The sequence below is a fragment of the Acartia tonsa genome, chromosome 6 (assembly GCF_053477335.1).
Source record: "Acartia tonsa isolate MP-2025a chromosome 6, ASM5347733v1, whole genome shotgun sequence".
Taxonomy (NCBI): domain Eukaryota; kingdom Metazoa; phylum Arthropoda; class Copepoda; order Calanoida; family Acartiidae; genus Acartia; species Acartia tonsa.
The window spans coordinates 46,656,618-46,678,846 of NC_137265.1; the positions used below are offsets into that span (position 1 = coordinate 46,656,618).

Here is a 22,229-nt window from a genome sequence, read left to right on the forward strand (position 1 = left end):
TGGAAAAAAGATAAAAATTAGCATGGGATTAAATAAATAAAACTTTTAACGAGATTTGTTTAAAAAGAAAGAAATAACTTGGCAGTCATGGAAAACAATTTTTAAAGAAAATTATCTCAGTATACACAATGGGGCAAATATATAAAAATTGGGCTTTCTACAAAAATGATTTAATATAGCAAATGAAGTTAGGTACTTTAAACTAGTTGACAAAATTTATATACACCTCCAATTATGACAATCAAAATTACCTCTTCTATGAATCAAAATCAAGGATAAAAAAAAATTTACGCTGCCATTTTGCAGCCAATCAAAAGTAAATAAATTTCCTTTAATTTTAAAGTTTGTAGCCAGTATAATTTACATTCCTATGTACCCTTCCTCCTTAAATCTTATGAAAACTAACATGTTTCTAACAATCACATTTATTAAGCATTTCAAATCACAAATCAATAAAATTTAACATGTAAAATGTATCAGAATCAAAATAATTTAAAAAAACAATGAGAAATTAAAGAAATTTTGTCATTGTACAAATGAATAAAATGAGTTTAAGCATTAGAAAGTGCAAAAATGAACCAAAAAATAGTGGCTTTGTAACAAGCCACTAGGGGCAAATAATAAGGTACCAAATAAGGCTTTTAGTTTTTGGAGATCTATCCAGTAAATTAAGAATTAAAATGCCACTTAAACAATTTGATGAATATATAATTTTTAAACTAAAATCAAAACTAAGAATTTAAAGGCAACACAAAAACAACTATAATTAAAACTTCAATAAAATTCAAATCTGTTTTTTTTGTACAGGGTGAGTCAGAAAAAACTGAGTTTTTCGATTTTCAGAAACAACCAGATGGAATACAGAAAAAATAATTATATGTCTTTGTTTTCTGTACAAAAGCACATCAAACTTGTAAAAGGTGTTTTTCATTATCTTTTAAAATGCGGCCTCTATGATAGGTGTATGGTGTCAAAAAATGCCTTGTGTGAAAAATGTTGATCAAGAAAAATTAAAATAACTCATCTATTTTGTATAAAAAAATCTTAAAATTTCAATATTTATTTAGAAAAAGGTCTAATAAAGGACTTTAATGAGTTTTAAAGGTGAAATGCTTTTTGGCTCCTCACAAAAGCATTTTTAGAATACTGCAATTTGTCATTTTTTCATATTTCTTGATTGTGATGCATGTGGTTTAAAAGAATCTTCTATAATAACGTTGCTTATAGTGAAAAGAAAAAAAACCTTTTTATTTGACAAAAAAATCTCTTAAGATAAAAAAGTTCTAAAGGTTTGAATTTTTAAAATAAAATGCCTTTTAGAAACCCTACCCTATTTAAATGAAGTTATTATGATGGATTATAACACACAAGTATAATTTTTCAAAAGGGGGCGGAGAAATTTGGAGATTAAATCCAGTCTTGCACCAAATATAGAGGAAATTCAGGGGGAGGGGGGAGGAATTTAGGTAACAAGATGAAATATGTTTGGTCATGAGCTGGTTTTCCAGTCATGGGGTATTAAATCTTAACAATAGATTACAACAAAACGTTTGATTTATAATGTGATAATTTAATTTAGAAAAATTGTATTTTTAAGATGTTAAATATTTACAATCTGTTGAATAAAATTTTAATAATCAAAAAATATGTTTGTTTATCTTTTTAGAATGGTAGATATTTTTTATTATAAGTAAATCTACCTAAAAAGTACAAAATAAAGGCCGAAAAATTCATCACAAACACTTTTTGAAATCTTTATGCTCAAAAAAGCGCCGTTGTTTTCAAAGATATTCAAAAACATCTTTTCTAAGTTTAATGTATATTTTTATAGAGAACAAGAACCTATAATTGTTTTTTCCATATTCCTACTGGTTGTATCAGAAAATCGGAAAACTCAGTTTTTTCTGACTCACCCTGTATAATAAAGATACCTTTAAAAAAAACATTTTAAATTATAAATAATATGATTTGTGTACCATAGTTTGTATAAATATAATTTTCACTTTTAGAGATCAATAACATTAGACTAAATCCTATAAATTTTCTAGGCTAACCTGGGTGTTAGGGTTCCCTTAGCCTTACACATAAAACTTCAGCTAGCATAGGAATTTTATAGGATTTAGCCCATTGACAACATTTAACAGTAATATGTAATATTTTTTTCCGCAGGGTGTCAAAGAAACTTTTATTATTTCGACAAATATAGAAATAAAAAAATATTCCATGTAAAATAAAACATCAAATTTATTTCATGTGTATTATTTATATGTCTAAAAATGTGGCTTACTGATAGGTGCATGGTTTGAAAATGCTTCGTTTTCTTCTGTAATAACTTTAAAATACAATAATTGACAAGAAATGGGTATATAAAGATTACCTGAAATGAATTTGATGTAATATTTTACAGAGAAAACTTTAATTTTATGGGTTTTCTCGTAAAACTAGAAAATGGAGTTCTGTTTGACACCTTATATGTATGTATATTATTTTGCAAGCCTTTTATTTAATGAAGACAAATTTTGGCTGGACCAATAAAAGGACCAACAAGAAATTTTTTCAACCTGGCATCTTTATATAAATAAATACTTTTTAATCAAACTATTTTGATCTTAAAACCTCCTTTTGTCCATTTTATTAACATTTTCTTTAACTTTTGTTCACAAAATCATATTTCACATTTAAGCGATTATTTCATAGGCTTTATCTTGAGATTTATATTGTATCACCGTTTAATTTAATTTACTGATTATTCTTTTGAAAAACAAGTGACTTTCAATCCACCAATCACGCGTAGGAACAATGGCTCCTTATCCACTATTTACATCACTTTATGCTATATTTTTCACAATCACTACAAACATGATCACTGATTTTTTTTGGTAATTAAAACATGATAATTTTAGTAGCGCAGCTACTCTGTATATATTTAAAGTTTTGTTTGATCTCCTTCCTCGTTGTGTAGGATCAGAGATGGACTTGATAGCTCAGAGTTACTCAATAGATTTGTCCTGTAGCGTAACAAGAATTGTTAAGATAATATGTTAGTATAATTATCAGGGATAAGGCTATGGACAATATATTGGTATTTATCCTCTTTGAGATCCAAATCAATGGTTGAAAAGCTTCCTACCTTCCTTTTTTTATTTTTATCATGGTTTAATGGGTAAATCCTATTAATATTTAAAGAAGTATGTTTTTTTTTTGTCTGAAGCTTATGATTTTAATAACTACTGATCTTAGGTTTTGAGTTCTCCTTTTTTGGGAACCATCAGATAGGTCCTACTTTAGGGTATTTAAATATTAGATTTGAGATGGTTTTAGTCTTTTTTATACCACCTTCTTACCTATTTGAATGCAGGAGCGAAATCGCTAGTATGAATATAATTAATTAATCTTAGAAAGCAGATTCTAGTAAATTACAATTATCATCTAAAATCAATCATAAAAATCTAGTATTTAATCTAACCCTTCCACCCAACAATTTTAAGCTAACCAATCTAAGAACAGGCTTTTATATTTACATCCATTAACCCCCTCTGTTTGTCTCATGTATTATTCTATTATCTAAACAATATTCCTGGAGGCAGGTGACCATTCTGGAGAGCTGGCAACCGTGTTCCTGCGGGACAAGTGCTTCAGGGACAAGCTAGGACTTTCACATGGCGACCCTGAAACATTAAAAGTTTTTTATTTTAATTTGGCAACTGTTAGCTGAAGCTGTTTTTTTTAGTAAAAAAAACTTTAATTCTAAATGTCCTTCTGTTCGTGTGTGTTAACAATTTGAAAGCTAATAAGTGGCTGACTTTTCTTCTATCCAATGACAACCATTGTGCTCTGATTGATTTATCCCCATTTCTTACCCGAAATAATTTTAATTCTGTACCAAAGATTTAATTTCATATTGAAAATGGAGGGGAAATTATTGAATAATTATCTTGCAGATCTCCCAATCCATGAATATTAAAAAAATAGGCAAGAAAAAAAGGGGATATATAAACAATTAGTTGATTCACCCCTAGTCTCTAGGAGAGGCGGGAGAGGTTACGAAATCCTTCGCTACAGACAAAATATCTTACTACTACATATTATTGGATAGGATATACTCTAGCAGCTTTGATTCTAAGACCACTCTAATACTATATACTCTAATATTGTTACATGTGTATTAGGGTGGGTCGATTTTGGAATTTTTTTTTCTGAGGCCAAAGCGGGGATCTGCAAATGATTTGTATGAGTGTAATACACCTCTAGATGATTTAAAATTTATCCTAAGTTTAAAAACCGCTGACGACCAGACATTCAATTGTATAGCTATTTGTAAATGGGAGTCAAAAATTTATTGAATCAGAACTATGGCTTCATGGTGCTTCCAGGAAAGGCATTGAGGAGTAGAATCAGGAACTTTTGACCGTTTCAAAAAATCTCGTTCCTAGCCTGAGAAAATCTAAAAACCTCTACAAGGCACCGGCTAAAAAAACTAGTTTTAATCTTATGATTGTACATTTCTATATTCGTAGAAAACTGGATATAATACGTTGCTAGACATAGTTTTTTTGTATTCATGAGAACCGGTTCCTATCCACCGGATTCAAATGAATACGAGAAACTTCTTTATTTTTCTTGGATAAAGGAAAGATAAAAATATGCTTCTTTAATTCCCATTCAACAATATGGTTGGATATTTATTAGTTAAAAATTGTTGTTGTAATTGTCAGAAAATAGAAAATAGCCATTTAACACTTTCAAGAATGCATTATACAGCATCAAATCTTCAAACAGGTTTAAAAATTCATATACACTTAAATAATATTATTGAAACTATAAAGAAATGAGAAAAAGGCACAGAGATTCAAAATGTGTAAATTAAAAGTTGATAAAAAGGAGGGTGGGGGGGGGGGGGGGGGAAGGCCCTAGTCCGCCGGCATATGGAAATTAATTACCCTCCCCTCAGTTAGAAAATCCATGGTTTAAAGATAGTTATTGATGTTAAGTAAGGTTGAATAAGAGTTATGCCTTTCATTATTGAATAAAGGTGAATGAAATAAGCCTCCATAGATAGGTTTATCCTTGTTGTCATTTGTATAACTGTTATAGTTCTTCTACTAATAACAACTTATTCAGGTACCTTATCAAGGAACCCGGCCTATCAAGATGACGAAGAACCCCATAATCAAATAATTGACATGGGTATGTTGATCACTTTTTTGCATATCATAATGTTAATTCTATTATATGATATATCTATTCTCTAACCTCCACTAGGTGTTAGTGGTGCAGCCGCTATACTAGTATGACTATATAAGTTAGCTTTTGATAATTGATCAGTTATTAAAAACTAGCGGCTTCGACCCTAGCCTCTAGGGGCTTTGCCCCATGAGGTAATTAAAACAAAATATAAAATAAATTTCTGGTGCTGCCAATTTATGTGAAGTAGTTTCCCCAGAAAAGTTTTTTTTTTGGGGGGGGGGGGGTTGGGGGTGTACCACCCCAATGAAATAGCTTAAAACCACCACAGGACCAATAGGTATGTACCATGAAGAGTAGAATCCGACTGGATCAGTGGTTACCGAGATCTTAAGGGACGGACAGACACCAAGCCACTTTGTATTATAGATGAACAAATTGAGGTTTGAATAATAAGAAGAAAAATCTAGATTTACATATGTAAAAAAAATATATTAAGCAAACAACAAAGATCAATAGAAGTGGCGTGCACAGGGATTTGCTTAGGGGGTGTGCAAATCCCATTATCTGAAAATTTTTACACCAGCCTTAAAGCAAAATGTATTGGGTGGGGGGAGGGTTATCTGTGCACCAATTTTTTTCAACCCTCATCCCCCATCAGATACACCACTGATTAATTCAGAGTAAAATAATCCGTACAAATGGGTATTGAATTTGGATCTATTGAAAGGTAAAAATTTGACGTCAATAAAGGTTTCTAAGAGTACATTAAAATCTGGTGTAACATACAAGTAATAATATATCCATTTAAATAGATTACATGTTGTGCAAATACAAAAAGAAGGCTTGTTTTTTCTTCTTCTCTACATTCTATTCTATTTTTATGTGTTTGATTGAGTTTCTTTGTGCTTTAGATTTGGTTGCAGAAAATTGTACCCATCCATTATACTCCCACTCTTGTAAAAAATCTTTGAGACAATCCAAAACCAAAAAAGTTGTATTTTTTAACTTACTCCACTGTAAATTGTTTTCTTTGACCTTGATAAATAATTGTAGAGTATATTTCAATATGTTTTCTTAAGAAAATACTTTACATGTGTTTCTTAAACAAATACTTATTATTAATTGTAAATATTGTAAGATATTTTCAAGGATACTTTTTTTTGCATCGAATAAACTTAAATTATCTTTTTTAAATTCTTAGCAATCTCAAATCTATCCTAACTTTGCTCAGTTACTAGTACATCAACACAAGTAAGGTACTATTCTTTTACTGGTAAACAAACTAACCTACAAATATAGAAAATAACTTTATGATAGTTAGAAACACACAAATATTATATTAAGGACTTACATTCTGGGCAATCTAAACCATTAAAAGTATTTTAACACAATAATTAAGGATGTAAAAAATAAAAAGTTTTTTTTATTATCTTTCTATTGATAATCCTATAAGAATATTATAGATAGAAATAACATTTTCTTAAATTCTTATGGAAATTTCTACGCAGATTAGTTTGAACACTTGTTGTTCTAGTATAAAAGACACATTCCTGATGACATATACTGAGTTAACACAATGTTGTTTAACACAGCACTAGCCCAACTATTTTTGGCAGCGTTAGTTGCTAGCCAACATGCAAACCCAATGGATCTTGATCCTCTTGATGAGATGGATGAAAAGGAGTTTGAAGAATATTTCCACTTGACCACTCCTGATGACCCTGAAGAGTTGAAGAGAAGAGAGGAAGCCCTTAAGGAACATGAGAAGGAAATCCATGAGATCAACAAAGAATTTGAGGCTGGAGAGATTGATTGGTATGATGCTATCAATGAATATGTTGATCTTCCTGATGATGAGTTTGTTCAACAACATGCTGGTGCCATCACTAACTTTACTGAAGGTAGAGGTCTGTTGAATCCTTTGAAGTCTGAACGTGTTGACCCAGCATCTGAGGCTTACTTCAGGCAAATTATGTTAAGGCGTGGATCAGCACCTTCTCAATATGACTCTAGGAGGTATGGACATGTATCCCCTGTAAAAAGGCAGCTCAAGTGTGGTTCCTGTGTTGCATTCTCAAGCATGGCTACTGTTGAGACTTGTTTTGCTAAAGTGTCAGGAGATATGGGAGATTATTCTGAACAGCATTTTGTTGATTGTGGTTATGGCAAGCATGGTGCTGATGGATGTGATGGTGCTCCACCTCATGCTTATATCAAATACTGGGGAGACAATAAGCTTGGCTTAGCTCATGAATCCCAATATCCTTACCTTAACACTGAACCCAGACTGACCTGCCCTAACTTGCCAACCTACAACAGAGGTGCTGAAATTACTGGCTCCTACTACTCCTACAGTGCTAATGAGGATCTTCTTAAGGAGCTAGTGTATGAACATGGAGCTGTAGTCACAAGTGTTAAATCTGAAGGACCATTCATGGAGTACAAGGGAGGCATCTTTGCTGGATGTCCTGCAGGAAGTGGAACTGACCATGCTGTTGCTGTTGTTGGATATGGTACTGAGAATGGAGTTGATTACTGGGTGATCAAGAATAGCTGGGGAGACAACTGGGGTGAGAATGGTTTCATCAGGCTGAGGCGTGGAGTTGGTATGTGTGGTGTTGGCAGCAATGTTGCTGTCATAAAGTGTGGACCATCATCAAAAGCAACTGATGCTCCATTGACCACCCAGGCTCCATGCTTTGATAACTACACCAACTGTCCAGAAATGGCTGCAACCTCTTGCTGGCAATCAAACATTTCTGATGGCTGCAAGAAATCCTGTGGATTGTGTGCAGGTATGACTCCAGCCAGATCCTACACCTGCTATGACAAATATTCCAACTGTGGAGAAATGGGAGCCTACTGTTCTCAGGCAAATATTGCTGAGGGATGCAAGATTACGTGTGGAAAATGCTAAATCTAGAATGATTACTAAATATAAAATACATATTACATATTTGAGAATTTTTCTGATTTTCTATGTTTCAGAATTGTTATAAATGATTCTAGATTCTTATCTTAAAATATATATTTTAGAATTGCATCTATTAGTTTTATTGATAGTTTTACATATACTTGTGGTATCAATACAGTATTGATACCACTGATCTACAATTTTTGCATTGTATTATTGGATAGTTAACCTCAACATTTTGTGTAATAACCTTAGTAACTAAGTAGTATCTTTCTATAGATTGCAAGGAGCATGAAATTTTAAGGCAAAGATTAATAAATTTCAAGTTAAAAACATTGTACAAATAGAATATTGATTATATTAATATAAATATAAATATGTATGTTATGACCTTTGTTTTGTAAAGGAACTAAAATTGATAAATATGACAAAATATTTTATCCAAGGTAAAATACACAGATAGTAAAAAGGCTTGGTTTTCCTAACTGAGTCCAATATTTCATGTTGTCTGTGTTATCACCTTGTAACTAGTTGTGTTCTGGGCTGTAATTGTGTCACATATCCTTATACTAAAGTAACAGGATGTTTGTATGTGTGTCTGTCTGTGTGTCTGTCTATGTGTACCGAAGGATCTCGCTAACCGCTGAACCGATCGGGTTCTCCTTAACAGGGTAGATTCTCATATGTCCTGGGAAGGTTTTTAACTATTTTGGGGGAGGGTACTACCACCCTCCCAAAAGAAATGACAAAAAAATTGAAAATTTTCTTAAAATCTGGGAGACTTCAACGTCAAATAAGGTGGTATCGTACATAAAAAATTAACTTTAACAAACAAAAACATTTAAAGTGCCTCTAGAGGCCTCTAGGGGCGTAGCCGCTAGTATTTCATATTTCCCTCATTTAGTTTTGTCAGGGAGTTAAGGATTGGTAAAATAGATAATATTGTTTTTCAAAGGAATTTTAAATTCTTAATTTACTGTTTCTTGGCATAATTCAAAATATGAGATGAAATTTGAATGTCGTCTTTGCATATTAATAAGTAATCAAATATATTTTTTAGTGGTCGCATTCTGAAACTATATTTTTTTAAAATTCTTTTTCGGTCAGAAATGTTTTAAAGGTTAATTTTATCCGTTGCATATTCCCTCTTTGTCTAATTCCGATATGAACCCGCCCAATGTGTATTTGTAAATAAATTACAGACAGACAGTGTGAGGGATTCTAAGCTTTTAGAACATACTTTGTAGGGGAAGAAAGTCACTCAAAAATCAGCCAGGTGACGTCATAAAAATGAGGGATTATCCATCTCTTTTTTAGGGGCTTCCTTTTCCACTTCTCCTCTCATCTCCCTCAATTTTATGACGTCACGTGTCTGATTTTTTAGTGACTTTCTCCCCCCTACACTACTTTGTGTGTTAAAAATGAAAACAAATTACCTAGAAATCTAGCCATCCTTATTGGTGAGGAATTTGGTGATATGTTACATCTTGCAATATTAATACTTAAATAAGTAATTAATAAAAATAATCAGTAATGTTTTCTTTTTTTAAATTGATAAGAAAATGATATACATTACCAATTAATTCCAACCAATTATGTTAATTAAAAGTGCCCAAAGTTTTTAAGATAACGTGGCTATAAATTGTTGGTCCCCTTTCTCCTTGTTTTTACTATTACTTACTAACATAACCCTCATTAAAAACTCTCGTCTGATTATCATAAAAAATGGATGTAGAATATACGTGGATATTATGGACAGGGGAAAAATTGTCGTCAATTCAGGTTGTTATTTCACCCCTGTCTGATTATTCATTTCGTTCATCAAGTAAGAGGGGAGGGGTCGTTATTTTAGCCCGCTACAAGTTTCACTTTATTAGAGTACATGATAATCTGGTTTTAGATCCAAGTAATAAAAAATAAATAAGTATTAATTCCTTGAGTTTGATGGTAGATGTTTGGTAGAAGAACTGGGAGTTATACGTGGTGAGGTGGTTGGGGAGAGACGGTGGGAAAACACACAATCAACTAAAATAAATATTTATTCCAATATGGATTCGAAACTGATTAATACCTGATGGATTAGAAATGGTTTTAGTAACAAATTACAATGTTGTATTTCCACGAATCTTAAATGAAAATTAGAAAAAAAAATGGATTTAATCTTTTAATTTATAATATCCGCGGAAAGCTGTCTATAATACGATGCAATAAATAACTATACTTTAATCCTTATAAAAAAGTAACAGTATATCTCTCTGTGTGTCTGTGAAAGATCTCGCTAACTGCAGTAAAGTTTCTTATATGCCGCGGGAAGTTTTTTAACTTTGGAGGGTACCTTCACCTTTCCAGGAGTAATTACTCTCTTTTTTACTTAGGGGTCCAAGAAAGGTAGATACACCCCAGCGCCCATCTATAAGCGCCAGAGGCCAAACCTTTTACCTTTAGTACCGGTCATGAATGAGTTGGTCCCGGTCATAGCATCGGGGCTTCGCTTGGGGGAGGGTGAGCAGAAAGCATCTTCAGCACCGTATTCAGATCCTAAAATTTATACATTCTGTTAAATTTGGGGGCTTCGATTTTTTTCTTTTTTTTAGAACTAACATTGGAAGTGGGGTGTTGACTTGTACTTAATGTCGACGCAAATATCAGGCAATAGTCCTTACAGCATCATGACACTGTTAATCGTCAATGCTGTCATACCTGGTGATAAGACTCGACAGCTGTCGTCATCAGTTGTTTCTCTTGTTTTTATTATACCTGGTGATAAGACTGGACAGCTGTCATCATCAGCTGTTTTTATAGTTTCTATTATACCTGGTGATAAGCCTGTACAGCTATTGTCATCAGCTGTATCTATTGTTTTTTTATTATACCCGGGGATAAGTCTGGACAGCTGTCGTCATCATCTGTTTCTATATTTTCTATTTTACCTGGTGTTAAGCCTCTACAGCTATTGTCATCAGCTGTATCTATTGTTATTATACCTGGTGATAAGACTGGACAGCTGTCGTCATGAGCTGTTTCTATTGTTGTTATTATACCTAGTGATAAGACTGGACAGCTGTCGTCATCAGCTGTATCTATTGTTATTATACCTAGTGATAAGACTGGACAGCTGTCGTCATCAGCTGTTCTATTGTTTTTAATACACCTGAGATAAGACTAGACAGCTGTTCTCATCAGCTGTATCTATTGTTTTTTATTGTACCTGGTGATAAGACTGGACAGCTGTCGTCATCAGCTGTTTTTATTGTTTTTATTATACCTGGCGATAAGACTGGACAGCTATCGTCATCAGCTGTTTCTCCGCCGTTGCTGCTTAGACCACTCACACTTTCAACCTAGGAAATAACATTTTATAAAAAAAAAATTAAATACTGGCAAAACAACAATTACAAAATCCCTAATTAGTAAAACATATGAATACATTTGAAAAAAAATTATAAAAAAATGATAGTCAAAATAAATTATGAAAGAAAATCATTATTTTCATGTGTTCCTTTGTTAGAAAGCATCCACCCTATATACAGAGTGATTCAGAATAAAGTGAGTTTTCTGATTTTTTTAAACACCCAGAAGGAATACAGAAAAAAATGTCTTATGTGAAAAATGTTATGCAAGAAAAATTAAGATAAATCTTCTATTTTGTATAAAAAAAATCAATATTTATTCAGAAAAAGGTCTAAGAAAAGTGTTAAAGGTAAAATGCTTTTTAGCTCCCAACAAAAGCATTTTTAATAAACTGCAATTTGTCATTTTTTCATATTTCTTGATTGTAATGCATTTCCAGTAAAAAATCTTCTTTAATAACGTAGCTTATAGTAAAAATAAAAAAAAACTTTTTTATTTGCAAAAAAAATCTCTAAAGATAAAAAAGTTATTGAAGTTTGAATTTTTTCTCAATCACCCTGTATATAGAGGATTAGACGGACATACGAACATACCGGGTCATTAAGTTGGTTTATATTCGACAAAGTAATCTTTATACAGGCATTTAAACAATCATTGAATGGAGAGCAGGTGTATGTATTTTGCTTAATACAACGCCAAAATACAAACTTTGAGAAGAAATTATACAGTAATTCACACTTGTTCCCAAAGATTTATATCACAAAATTTGGGTACTTTTTTTTAGAATTTTATTCAGTGCTTCCAAACTAGTAGTGTTCAAACTTTTAAACAAATGATTTTTATCTACAGAAGTGTTAGTTTTGTTTATATCATTTGGAATGTACAAATTATATCAATTTATCGTTCATTGTCTTATCCCCTAAGATCCCTGGATGCAAATATGATATTAACCTGAAGCCCCGTGGCGGGATCAATATCCACAGCGCCGCCGATTTCACAGATAGGACCAACTTTCGGCGATAGGGATCGGTACCGAGACCTGGGATTATAAAACACTCACACTAACTTTATTTTAGCAAAAACAAAGTTGTTTAAATCTCCCCCTCCCCTTCCTCCTAACTGTTTAAAAAATAAATTAATTAATTTAGAGGGGGGAGAGTTAGTTTTCCATTTGTTTGTTCATAACATCAAGTCAGGGTAGCCCGCAGGTTTAGGACAACGCAGGTATAGGCCTCCTAGGGTTAGGACCTCTAACAGGGTTTAGTCACAGGAAAAAAACTAACCCCCTTTTTTTCCTTATTAAAAAAATAAGAGTTGGGGAGGGATTAGTGCTCGACAAAAACTTTGAGGGAAATCACCAAAAGTTTATAACAATCTTATTCATTTCAAGCTGCAGAGCATAAAATTTTAGAAACTTATTAGTTATTTTTATGTGAGTGTTTTCCTGAAAGGTTTATTTGCAGCTGAGTCCGCAGCCAGCCATAATTCAGCTGCAAGCACACCTGGACGTCCAGTCAACGATTGGGCAGATCCTAATCAATAATTTGATAATTCTTTTCTTTAAATTGTTGGTTAGTTTAGATAAACAATCCACAAATTGGGCCAAAAGGAACACAACGTAGGAACATCCCGAACAAATTATTGCTTAAATTCCCTTTGATAAAGCTTGGACAAATTCTATCTTTCAAAAATATAGCTAGTAGTAAATATTAAGATAGAATAAGGGAACACCGAGGAAACTGTGTACACAATCGGCAACTCAAATTCAACTTACCTCACTGATACCTAAAGTTTTATAACAACGTTATCCTATTCTTTGACTGAAATAAAATTGATTGGTTCAAAACTGTGTTTGTCTAAACTTTTCAACCAATAATAAAAGAATTATTCCTGAAGATGTGACATCAGTATCCGCAGGAACTGTGGGAAATGCCATTAAGCTCGGAGACTTGATGTACGGAATCTTTATCCCTATGTTCCAAACATTTAAAATTTTTAATTATGCTTAATTCAAGGGCGTACATACGTTTTTGATTGGGGCAAAGGGTAAACAAATTGCAAAAAAAGATTCACCCCCATTCTGATTTTTTTACATCCCAAGAACAATTATTCCTTTAACCAATATGGAGGTTTTTCCCCCTTAAACCAGGAATAATTTGATTTAGGGGAAGAAAAAACAAGCTGAAATATAGCCAAACCTAATCTGATCTAAAGTAATAAACAAACAAACAAACCCCCCTTTAATACTTTTTAAAAATGAGAGGGGTTTCAGGGTATTCTAGTTATTATTTTCATAAGTTCATAAGTTAAAAATTCCTGATGACGGTAGGAGGGAGGTGCCATGATGAGTGGATAGCGAGGCTGGTGTTCTGGCGGTCATTATGCTGCTATCCAGACCTTCACTGGCTCTCCTTACCTATAATTGAATGATTATTCAAGTATGGCTTGAAAACGATTGATATCCACTGGATTAGAACAGGTTCTTAGCCACACTGAGGTGAGGTATAGCATCGTATTAAAACAATTTTCCATGAATATTAAAATAAAAATCATAAAAATAATGCCAGTTTTGTTAGACCGGGACGTTGGCCACTTTATGTTACAAAACTGGTTATAATCTTACAATTTTTTATTTTTTATCTGCAGAAAGCTGTCTCTTATACGATGCTATAAATTACTATCATCTTCTTATTTATCACTTCAGTAGTAGAACACATTTCATTCTCTACTTTAGCATTGATGACACAACTCCAAATTTTGTTATATATCGCTAAAATGAACCAATCAGAGTCTATCAGGCCTAATCCCAGCATATTATTGGATGTCTATGGAGATGCGACATCCAAATTTCAAAATTCTTTGAACGTACAAACAAGATTCTTATAGAAATGCTTCGCATCTAGTTCACTTTATTTATATTCTCTATAAATTTAACACCATATAAAACTTTGATCTAAATAATGATTGACAGGCCATAGTAATTATCACGCGCACTTCAGGCACAAGACACAATTACTCTGGTCAGCCCGTAGGCACTTTTAATGTATTTTTATGCATTTTCAAGTCTATTATTACCAATATAATACCATATATGGGTAATACTAGCCTAATCATGGTAATCTATATGTGATTGAATATTGTTATATGCTTATATAGAACATTATATCTATTGTTAAAGTAATCATGTAACCATTATGTAATACTAAGTATACCTATAGCCATAGCTACATTAACGTCACAAGTTTAACATACAAACACCTTATTAAACAGACAAGGACTTAGATCCTGGTAAATAGTTGTTGTTATAACTTGCACTTCTTAAAATATCTCAGTTATTCATTGACTCTCGAACTATTAAGTTCTTCTCCTGGCTTAAAGGTAATGATCTTAGTTAATTTAGCATGCATTGTAGTTTAAATTTAGGTTCCTTAGTACTTAGCATGAATTGTGCCTAGGTCTTATATTAGAGATCTAACACTATGCACAATTAGATGCTTTGGACTTAAGATACTTTTCTGTCCTACACTACTTATGTTTATTACCTCCTATCCTGTATATATTTCATACTTAACTGATTCACTTGTAATGTAAATACACTTTATAAAACCATCTTCCTTCTTAAGTGCTTAATATACTTATATGATATAGATCGAACATCATAACCAGCCATTTATTCTTAGCCAAAAGCAATATAATACCGTGCGTGGGTATTTGTTTAACTGCCACGGGTTCAACCAAATTCGTATTATACTTGTGGGAATAAAAGGAAAAAGCATTCTTCACTGACGAGCCGACGCTGAGAATGTCTATGTGTATTGCAGTAAAAGTAGAATTTAAGTAGTACTCATAGCAGAGCGATCTCCATGCCGTAAACTTGGACAAGCGCCCCATTCGCACTACCATCTATTGACAAGGAGACACCTTATTGGTTCATTTTAGCGGCAAACTTTGTATTTACTAATTTTGCCATTTTTAGCAATGACGCATAGTAAAATCATCTGTTATAATTTAACTGGCAATGAAAATATAGAATGGACAACAATTGTTTAACAAATAAAGAAAAATTAGATGTCTTCAGAAGTATTACAGAGTATATTAATACGTAAAATAATATTTCATTAGCTTTTTACTAATAATATATATATTTATATAACCATTGGACATTTAAAGGAAATCCAGGGTAAAAATCACATGGATGCACCAATGGATGTATAATATAACGTGGATATTATGACAGGGGAAAGTTTGTCGTCAATTTAGGTTGCTATTTCCCCTGTCTTTTATTGGTCAGTTTGTTTATCCTGTAGGAGGGGAGAGGATTGGGTAGGGGGGGGGGGGTGATGTGGATCTTTATTTTAGCCCGCAAAAAGGTTTACTTTATTAGAATAAATGATAATTTGATGTAAGATTCATGTAATGCAAAATCCGTTGATGCACCCTAGTTATATAAAGAAGCGCAGCTACACTTAAATACCTTGAATCCCCAAGATTTCTCCTGTTCTTTATTGTTATTATTAGAATGTAGGTGTAGGGTGTAGGTGGGTATCCATCCTCTGCACAATTTCAAATAACCAAACAAGTGCATTGATAATTTTTGGCGCGAAGCATGAAAAAATCTAACATTATCATTTTTTCCCTTTGAGTTAGGATATCCTATAGGTATGTATGTTTTTTTTAGCCTAAAGCTTAAGATCTTGGTAAATGCTGGTTCGATTGGCACTACTTTTCAGGTAGTCTTTATAAAGGTCATTAGGTGGTCAAAGGGGCGAAGCATCCAGTTCTATTTTATTAAGTAGTAAAGTTTTTTTTGTCTGTATCTTAAGATTTCTCTAACTACTGGGCCGATTAAGTCCTACATTTTATGGCAGCTTTACATATGTCAAAGGATGGTTTAAGGCTATTCTAGATTTGACTCTTGGGATGGTTTAGGATATTTTTCAATAATCCCCTTAGAATAAAAAAAACCCTATACGTTAGGGGCGCAGCCTCTAATATAAAAATAGAGGAATAATAAGCATCGAATATTGATAATACCAGAAAATTATTTTTATTGGAATACTTTTTCTCTCAAAAGATATGTATAGTTTGAAGTTAATTTGATTATTTAAAATGCCTGGATTCTGATTGTTCCACTTTTACATAATAACCTAAAAAATAAAAAGAATATGATGCATCTTTAGAAAACCAGCTACTCTATAAGTTATCTCTATTCGACGTCGGTGTGTCCATTTTATTTTCATTGCCCTATATTGAAGATATAATGTAAGATATTATTTTTTTTTTAACATTTAAAGATGTATTTGTTCAAAAATAACTTTATTGGTATGGCCGATTTTATTTCATTTTTTTCAAGAACCCATCTTAACCACCTTTATTCCGAATGAAGGCAGAAAATACTATATAACAGCTAAACTTATAAATATTACCCCTAGCTAGACTAGCAGCCAAGATATGAACAGTTTGAATAGACACATACATACATACCTCATATTTATAATAGCTACACAACTAATAAATATTACCTCTAGCTCATCTAGCAGCCAAGATATGAACAGTTTGAATAGACACATACATACATACCTCATATTTATAATAGCTACACAACTAATAAATATTACCTCTAGCTCATCTAGCAGCCAAGATATGAACAGTTTGAATAGACACATACATACATACTTCATATTTAGAATAGCTACGCAACTAATAAATATTACCTCTAGCTCATCTAGCAGCCAAGATATGAACAGTTTGAACAGACACATACATACATACTTCATATTTATAATAGCTACACAACTAATAAATATTACCTCTAGCTAGACTAGCAGCCAAGATATGAACAGTTTGACTGAACATGTACATACATACTTCATATTTATAACAGCTTCACAACTAATAAATATTTCCTCTAGCTAGACTAGCAGCCAAGATATGAACAGTTTGACTAAACATGTACAGACATACCTCATATTTACAATAGCTCCACAACTAATAAATAATACCTCTAGCTAAACTAGCAGCCAAGATATGAACAGTTTGCCCGGCTGTTACACTTACTTCGTCTTTCTTTACAGCTCTAAGAAATACAATTTTTTATTAAGAAATTTTAGATATATTTTACCTGTCTTGTCTTTATGTCTTTTTGTCTGTTTTTTAAATGGCTGTCTATATTTCTGTTGGCCTCTTTTTATGTCTGTCTGTCTGTCTGATGTATGTGTGTCTGTCTGTTTATCTATGTCTTTCTAACTGTCAGTTTGTCTGTATGTATGTCTTTCTGTCTGTCTGTCCTTCTGATAATTTATGTGTTTCTTTCTTTCTCTTTATCTTTTTAACTCTCAATTTCTGTCAATTTCTATCTGTTAAAAGTGTTTCGCGACACTACTAGTTAGAGTATGGCGAATGCCTTGGTCCATAAACATGCACAACTCATCACCATGCATAGTTAGGACTTCTCAAACAAAGGTCGTGCAATCAAAGGGTTGGATTTCTGTTGGATGTTAGTTAACCTAATATCCACCATGGGACGTTAGAGTATTGAATCCCATTACTAGCGGATCAAGAAGATCACTTGAAAGAAATCGAAGGAGAATCCCGCCCCAAATCTATCAATCTATCTATCTACCTGAAATTGACTTGAATATTCTTGCTAATGCCAGGCCTGTATAGTCCATCCACATTTCTCTCTGTCTCACTTTTCTTAAACATTTCAGTCTAAAATAGAACAGACATAGAGAACCCTAATGAATTACAATTGGTTAAAAACAAAAAGTTTAGTGCTATAGACAAAACAATTGAGGGCAACGGACAGACCGACATGATTAACTTTTATAGATGCTAAGCAAATGACTTAAATATTCAAACCAAAGCTATCGTATTATTATAATTATTCAATATACTCACCAGAGGTTTCCTGTGTGCAGGTAGGCCTGGCAGAGCAGCTTCTGACCATCTTCTGCCAAGAACATCGTTGCAGCCGGGTTTCTCCGTGGACGGAGTATCTGGATCTGAGAGACGTGGGTTTAAAGCCCGGCCTAACTTTCCACCTGTAAGTAAGAAGATTGTTAGACTTTTAAAGCTCTCTAAGGAACCAATTAAAGGAGTGGCATTATAACAGCAACCTTTATAGTGGGTCATTTTGAAATAGTTTCGCTTATATTAACACAGCCAAGTAGCAGAAAATAATAGAAGCAGACGAAATGGGTCGTTTAAATAGAAAGGGAGGTAGTTGTCTGTATAATACACCAAAGACCCAACCCAAAGTTGGTAGAAAGCCTTTGGAAAGGGGTGATTGTTACATATACTATTTATCGCTCTATATATATATTACTTTAATGTCTCACGGTTGGACCCTCAGATGTCAAAACATTATTTTAGTGTTTGGCCAAAATGACTTTGCAATTGTATCTGTAAGTACGTCTAATAACACCCTTTGCTATTTTTAAAATCCTAGAAAATTTTTTTGCAAGAAAATTGCATAAATTCGCAACCTTTTTTAGAACCACTACATAACTCGAGTTTTAAAACTTTTTATATAAAATCCTTTTTACAAAAAATATCAATAATTACTTAAAATTAAACCTGAAAGAAAAAAAATCTCATTACACGTGTTAATTTGCATGTTTTAGGTCTTTTTTTGAGGAAAGTATAACTTCCACATTTTTGACAATAATTATATTTTTTTAACATTTCAAAGTAAAATATAATAAAACTTAAACGATTTTTCTTGAATTATCAGTTGAAAATTTCATCAAACATGCAATTTAAGTGATGAAAATTTAATAAAATCATTTTTTGAATGTTTAGAATTACCAATTTTCTACATTTAAAACAAAATGTTAACAAAATTTAAAAACATTTTAACATATAACTTCAAAAATCAATAACATTTTATAAAAAGATGTTTCAAAAAATAAATCATTAAAAGGTATTAAAATGCATTTCAAATTACTTAAAATTAAAACGAGAACATCTTTTTACACTGTATTCTGTGGAATAGAGTTTAAATGACATGATTAGTAAATGAAATATTTCCTAAACTCATTAAGCCTTTTTGTGACTATATTAAAAATAATTTATTTTGTTTCATATTGTTTTTTTATTCAAATATTTGACAAAATTTTCCCTACGTCAATAAAATAAAGTCAGTTTTTTACTGTTTCCAGGTTTTTCTTTATAATTATAACAATTAAATATTATATAAATCTTCATTATCTTTTATTTGAATTATCATACACATTAAAATGTAAAGTATAAGCTAGAATAGCACTTTTTTTAACGAATATTTTAATGACATTATATCAAAATAATTCCTCTTAAATATCACACAACATATGATTGGGAAGTATAGCCATTTCTTGGAGGTATAATATTTACAAAAATACCATTAATTCTGTTTTTATCAGAAGTTAAAAAAATTGAACAATTCTAAAACAATGGTTGGCTGTCTAGATATTGAGTACACTAAGACTACGGCTCTGTTCTATTGAAATAAAAAAGAGGGGTTCTGAAAGTAATCTACCTAATTATTTTTAAAGAACCAACAAGTACTGTCAGTATCTTTTTTCTTGTAATCTAGCAGACAATCAAATCATAACACAATTTTCATGATAAAATATTCAGGTTTCTACTTCACATTTTAAAAAATATACTGATCAATAAAATGTTCAAAATTTTACTTTGTACTAATTGAAAAAATATGTTGTAATTCTTATTTTAAAGTTACATTTTTATCCCTGACAAAATCATCGACGACTTTTAAAGGTATCTTATCTAAACTTTTTGAAGAAAAACTTAAAAACGTTAATTAAGTATTAAAACTATTTTCTTCGATTTTTCTGAAGTTATTATCGCATTCTATGGGTTTTTTATTATCATTTACTTATATCGAAAGTGCCAAACATTGTACCCTAACTTATTCATTTAATAAAAAACCAAGCGTGGTCTGTATATACATCTATACTATAGATCTGTTGCTTAGAGAAAATCTTTTATCTGGTTATTGATACACCTCTTTTAGACATAATTGTCCATGTTGGTAACGAAGCTACTTTATAATTCAATTTGTTTGTCCGTCCGTCAGTGCGCTATGGGAGAAACGTGATTTTCTCGGCTCCTATTTAAGATAGACAGCTGAAATTTTGGAATGGGGACAAAACCGCGACAAACAAAACCGCGACAGGGACAAAACCGCGACATAACAAAACCGCGACATAACAAAACCGCGACAGGGACAAAACCGCGACAGTGACAAAACCGCGACAGTTAAAAAATAACAGAAATATAACTATGTAGGATTTTTTTGTAGAAATACATGGCCGCAGCGCTCGGCCCCCTGGCCTGCCTAGCCGCGGGCGCTCGGCCCCCTTGCCCATAACCTAACCTAACCTAACTATTGTAAAAAAAATATTAAAAATTTGAAAAAAATCTACCAACCCCTTTTTGTAAAATCCACGAAATTCTAAACTATAAATAAGTTAATGTACATTAAACATTCAAACATATAGGTTAGGTTATAGGCAAGGGGGCCGAGCGCCCGCGGCTAGGCAGGCCAGGGGGCCGAGCTCTGCGGCCATGACCTTCTAGCATTAAGATTTTTTTTTATTATAGATTTTTTTGTAATGTCGCGGTTTTGTCACTGTCGCGGTTTTGTCCCTGTCGCGGTTTTGTTATGTCGCGGTTTTGTCCCTGTCGCGGTTTTGTTTGTCGCGGTTTTGTCCCCACTCTGAAATTTTATTTGTTCTCATTCTAAGTTTCATTGCGATTTGCTCATTGGTTTGGGTTATAGATTGATTCCTAGATGTTCACGTTATTTTTATAGGTTTCGTGATTTATTTTTGTTAAGTTTGTTGTTTATTTCATATGACACTGCTCTATAGTTATTTTTTTTCCATATGTCCATCCGTAACTTTTAAGCCCCGCTACTTATGGAAGTTGACATCCTTGTTAAAACAATATTATAAATAGGTATGACTGGTGTGACTCGCTCAGAGAACATTTACTCAACAAATTCTGAATTATTTATACCACTTTTAGTTTTACATTCGGGGGAATTTGGTTGTACTTGTGTCTACTTTGGATTTAGAAAGGGAATGATTGGTTGGTATAAATTAGAAGAAGATGATTAAAGTCCCTTCACAGATTATGACGTCATACGATAGAATAGACTATGAGAGGCCAGCATAAATTTTACTATTGGTATAAGACAATAAAAGATAAATTGATGTACATCACAATTTTGTCTACTAAAGTTATCGGCAGATTAAATTAAAAACTTCTAATTTGAAGATGATAAAAGTCCCTCCACAGATTATGACGGCATACGATAGAATAGCCTATGAGAGGCCAGCATAAATTTTACTATTGGTCAATTATAGTGTATACTGGCCTCTCATTAGCTATTCTAGCGTATGACGTCATAATCTGTGGTGGGACTTTAATCATCTTCAAATTAGAAGTTTTTAATTTAATCTGCCGATAACTTGACGCTACAAAATTGGGATGTATAATAATTTATCTTTTATTGTCTTATCCGGCCCTATGACAAACGCAGGAGTCCCAAACGTCGGAGTGGACAAACGCAGGAGTGGACACTTAACCTAACCTAACCTATTTTAGACCATCTTATAGGTTTTTTAAATGCCTAACCCCTGCGGGGGGCTTATTTGTACATTCATATCTTAACCTAACCTAATCTGCATAGAAATACTTAATTCAATTAATATTTTAACACTCCTGCGTTTGTCCACTCCGACGTTTGGGACTCCTGCGTTTGTCCTGG

General features: G+C 32.5%; 3 protein-coding genes across 3 annotated transcripts in view; 1 reads left to right on the plus strand and 2 right to left on the minus strand.

The window, feature by feature from the left end:
• Positions 1-409: 409 nt before the first annotated feature.
• On the minus strand, positions 410-13,080 carry LOC145323129 (uncharacterized). The gene is made up of 8 exons (XM_080165518.1): positions 13,068-13,080; positions 12,404-12,507; positions 11,367-11,442; positions 10,541-10,639; positions 10,036-10,126; positions 9,538-9,587; positions 3,576-3,668; positions 410-3,006 (listed from the first exon to the last, which is right to left on the minus strand). Exons 1-8 carry the CDS (start codon positions 13,078-13,080, stop codon positions 2,927-2,929), a joined length of 606 nt encoding a protein of 201 aa, XP_080021644.1. The 3' UTR covers positions 410-2,926.
• LOC145322805 (cathepsin L-like proteinase) lies at positions 6,741-8,230 on the plus strand. Its single transcript, XM_080165080.1, has one exon. The coding sequence runs from the start codon at positions 6,764-6,766 to the stop codon at positions 8,102-8,104; it is 1,341 nt and encodes a 446-aa protein (XP_080021206.1). The 5' UTR covers positions 6,741-6,763; the 3' UTR covers positions 8,105-8,230.
• Positions 13,081-13,751: 671 nt separating the features above from the next.
• LOC145323130 (uncharacterized) overlaps positions 13,752-22,229 on the minus strand; it is an 87,324-nt gene continuing 78,846 nt past the window's right edge. The window contains exons 17-22 of the mRNA XM_080165519.1: positions 18,353-18,495; positions 18,075-18,163; positions 17,455-17,528; positions 16,566-16,599; positions 15,927-16,005; positions 13,752-13,868 (exon numbers count right to left, since the gene is read on the minus strand). Of these exons, the coding sequence (XP_080021645.1) occupies positions 13,752-13,868; positions 15,927-16,005; positions 16,566-16,599; positions 17,455-17,528; positions 18,075-18,163; positions 18,353-18,495 (536 nt within the window). The remainder of the gene's footprint in view (positions 13,869-15,926; positions 16,006-16,565; positions 16,600-17,454; positions 17,529-18,074; positions 18,164-18,352; positions 18,496-22,229) is intronic.